A 3800-nucleotide genomic window follows, 5' to 3' on the forward strand; every position below is an offset into this window, starting at 1 on the left:
GCATGGAGGAGAGCGTCATGACAGAGGAGACAGGAGACAGAGGCCCCTCTTTCAATTTATAGGACTTTGGCTTTCAGTGGAAACGTCTGTTGTATACAAACAAGTGAAAATGGACCTGCATGTCTGAAACAGTTCTGTGTCTGAAACTCACTGTAAACATGCACCTTATATACCGCAGAGCACCTAGCAAGATTCCTACAAACTCTAGTTGATTGGTTTTTGATCCCAAATCAATTTCCGCCAGAACACTGAATTCACTGATGGGCTTATAAATCTGCAGGAAGAAGGAACCTTCAGCTGCTGTTGCAGCCACCAAAAAACAAACAAACAAACAAAAAACGGAGTTTAATTTTAACTGGTTTGTCCCAGAGTGAACTGGCTGTTCTGTCTGTTTCTCTCTTTGAAACATGGAGGCAGCAGCTTCACTTGGTGCCACAGACACTGTCTACAAAATGAAAAGTCTCCATTTCCGTCCTCTCTGTTAGCCAAAGTAAACTGTCTTCTGTGATTCACCCTTGAGTGCATGAGGACTCTGCGTCTCTCCCCAGAGAAAGAAAACAAAAAACAAATAAGCAAACCCTTACCAGCTGAGAAGACAGGAACAACAGGCAAAACTTCAAAATCCTTTTTTTTTTTCACTCCTGAAACCTATCAGCATTCAAAAAAACATGTGAAGTCATAATTCCTGGTGAGATTTACACTGAGTTAAATAGACACTTAACAGTAGAGAGGATGTCAAAGGACACTCAAACCTTTTGATCCCAATCTTTGAGTCAAATGACCGTGTTTGCACCAGTTGTGTTTCTTCCTGAGTACATGGGACATCTTATTGTTACTTAATTGTTCTCAGTCTTCTGTCTGCTATTGTGAAGTCTTTCGTTGCTATGGCATGGTAGAGGATCCTTTATGTTTTTGAAAATATTTAGGATCCCACCCCAAGTGTCAGTATGAACTGCTCTACACTTCTTATCAAGTTGAAGCCTGGAGTTGTTGTATCCTTTGAGTTATTTTCACAGTCACGGTTTTCTAGGCTCTTCTTGCTATCAGTGTTCAACTTCTAAAGTCCAAAATGCTCTTAGCACGAGCTATAGCTCTACCTCAGCCCAGCCTTCCTTGAGTGGGTTTAACATACTCACCCCCAGGCATTCAGGACCTTGGCTAACTCCTCTGAGCCTTTTTGCCTGGCCTGGGACTGGTAACTCCAGATTAAAAAGCAGGCCAAATCTTGCTTTTAATTTCACCATTCCTCTGGAAAATGTAATATGGCAAAGATAACGCATGTCATGTTTTAGCAACAGTGTTTTTAATTCTCCCAGGGAGAATTAGCATCCTTACATACTTTAGCAGCTACTTTTCCTCACATTTATTCATTAATTATTTACCTATTTTGGAGCAGCACCCTGACGCCTTCTTGCTGACGTTGGTCAGGGGAAAGATGCCCTCCCTGAAGGCTGGCCAAGCCATCCCTTCCTCTCATTAGCGGTGTAACCCTGTGTTCCCGCTGGAGCCCAGCACGGAAGTGTCATCTTCCCGCGGGGGCCTCCCGCTGTCCCGCCTGGCTCAGAGAGCTGAGCCTAAATGAAATATATAATATTAACTGTTAGAGAAAACAAAGGATGCCGCCTCCAGCATGGCTCCTGTGCCTGAGGCTTGGCCACGTCTCACTAGTCCCTAGGCCTCTCCTTCTCACCCGCACCCTCACTCGTCTATGAGATCCACGAGTTGAACTGCAGCTCTCCAAAACGAATTCCCCCCCGCCGGTAACCCGACTCTTCAGGACCACGCGTTCCCTTCTGCCCGGAGCTCAGAATGACCACCAGGAAGCCAGGAGCAAAACACTTAAATGTTGCATTTATTAAGGAAATGTTAAATAAGAAAAAAAAAAAAAAAGTCAAACCGGTGTCATGAACGTCAAGAGCACTTTTGTGGCGTAAACCGTGCAGTCATGAGCTACAAGTTCTATTCCAAGTCTTCGCCCCGGGGCTAATTAGGGCGTCAGCCTCCTCCCCCCACCCCTGCCCTACCACCCCCTAGTTGGAAATGCAATAAAAGAAACAAATCACTCGTTCAGCATTCGCAGGCTTTCCCCTCCCCCCCCCACCCCTTCTCCCAGGATAACAAAACTCTAACCCCAGGCAGGCAAATAGGCCACTAGGGCAGCAAAGGACTTATCAAATATGTGTATTCAAGCAAACAAACACAAAATCCCTTAAAACAGCACAGTTACAATCAATCAAAGGTATTTATAGTATCTCGCGCCAGGGCTGGGAGCAGCGGGAGATAATGGGCGCGAATCCGGACACTGATTTATGTGTCCGCCTTAGTTCTGTTGCGTGGCGTGTACACCGGTCACTTTTCGGGCCACCAGGCAATCGGTGCCGCTGGGTCTCTCCCCTGCCCGCCCGCTCCACCTGCCCCGAGAGCGTGGCCCACCTGCGGGTGGAGAAGGGCCGTCGCCGGGTCGGTCTCCCCGCATCCACGCCAGCGGCAGCTTCCAAAGTTCTGCGCCCTAATTGCCCTCTTCTTGCCACTTGCTGCTGAGTCCAGTCGGGGCCCTCTCCTCCTACCGCCAGGAATGGGGACTTTCAGAGGGCGAGCGAGAAACGGGTCGCTTCATCCCGAAAGGCAAAAGTCGAGAGAAATGATTGACTCCGACAGGTTTGCTTCGCCCGGTCTCGGATGATGAGGGGGCGCGGCCCGGCCGGCTAAGTAAGGAGGCGTTGGGGCGGCTGCCGCGGCGGCGGGAGGGCCGGTCAGTAGGGCCCCACGACCACCGCTTCCACCTCTTTAGACGGTCTCCGGTCTTTCACCAGGAAGTTGATCATGCCCTCGGACTTGATGAGGAGGTTGCAGCCGAGGAAGAAGATGCCGAAGACCACGGTCAGGGAGAGCACGCACATGACCGCGATCTGCACCACGCGCATGATGTACAGGCTGCGCTCGTCCGGGCCGCCCTCGGCGAAGCCGTCGTCGGTCACCACCGACGCCTGAGTGCAGCAGCGCACGGCGCGCTCCAGCGCCTCGCTGCTGTTGGCCAGGAGCAGGCCCGCCACATCTGTCTGGTTGTCCAGCGCCGGGTTCATCGCGGGAGGCGGCGGGCGCCCGGGGAGGCGCGGGTCCGAGGGGTGGGAAGGCGGCCGGCGCGGGAGGAACGGATCCGGAGCTGAGCGCTCACTTGGAGACTTGGCGCGCGCGGGGGCCGCTCGCGCTCTCCTCTCCCAAGTCCCCGGGTCGTGGGACTTCCCCAGGAGCCTTTCCGACGCGCGCCGCAGCCTGGCTGGTCTGCGCCGTCTGCTCCTGCCAGGGCGGTGCTGGTTCCCGGCGCTCGCTCGACTGGGGGCTGTTGGAACTTGGCGGGGCTGGGCCAGCGGGGCCGTGGGAGGCGCGGCGGCGGCGGCCCGGCGGCTGCTCTGAGCGAACAGCGGCCCCTTCCGGCCGCGCCACGGCTCTGCGCCCGCCGCGGCTTGGCGGTGGGGGAAGCAAAGGGGCGAGCGAACCTCTTCCTTCCTTCTGCCTTTCTCGCTTCGCCTCTTTTTCACCTCCGAAGACTAGGCAGCAGTCTGTACCTTTCTGTACCTTTCTGGCTAGACGGATGATTAAAGAGTTTCGGATGGAGGAGAGGTTGCGATCAGCTGAAAGTTTCCAAAGAACTGGGTCACACCAGCTCTGCCAGTCTCCTGCCTCCCGCCCCTCTCACCTCTGGGCGGATGAAAGTGGCGATGAATCGCAGGTGCCAGATGGTGCTGGGCGAAGGCACGGGCCCGCCACGTGTGTCTGATTCCGTCTTGCCTGCGACGGAT

At 53.7% G+C, this 3800-nt stretch overlaps 1 protein-coding gene across 1 annotated transcript; it reads right to left on the minus strand.

The window, feature by feature from the left end:
- Positions 1-1488: 1488 nt before the first annotated feature.
- RPRM (reprimo, TP53 dependent G2 arrest mediator homolog) lies at positions 1489-3083 on the minus strand. Its single transcript, XM_044240919.1, has one exon. It carries the CDS (start codon positions 3081-3083, stop codon positions 2754-2756), a length of 330 nt encoding a protein of 109 aa, XP_044096854.1. The 3' UTR covers positions 1489-2753.
- Between the last annotated feature and the right edge of the window lie 717 nt (positions 3084-3800).

Source organism: Neovison vison, chromosome 3 (genome assembly GCF_020171115.1).
Source record: "Neovison vison isolate M4711 chromosome 3, ASM_NN_V1, whole genome shotgun sequence".
Lineage (NCBI taxonomy): Eukaryota > Metazoa > Chordata > Mammalia > Carnivora > Mustelidae > Neogale > Neogale vison.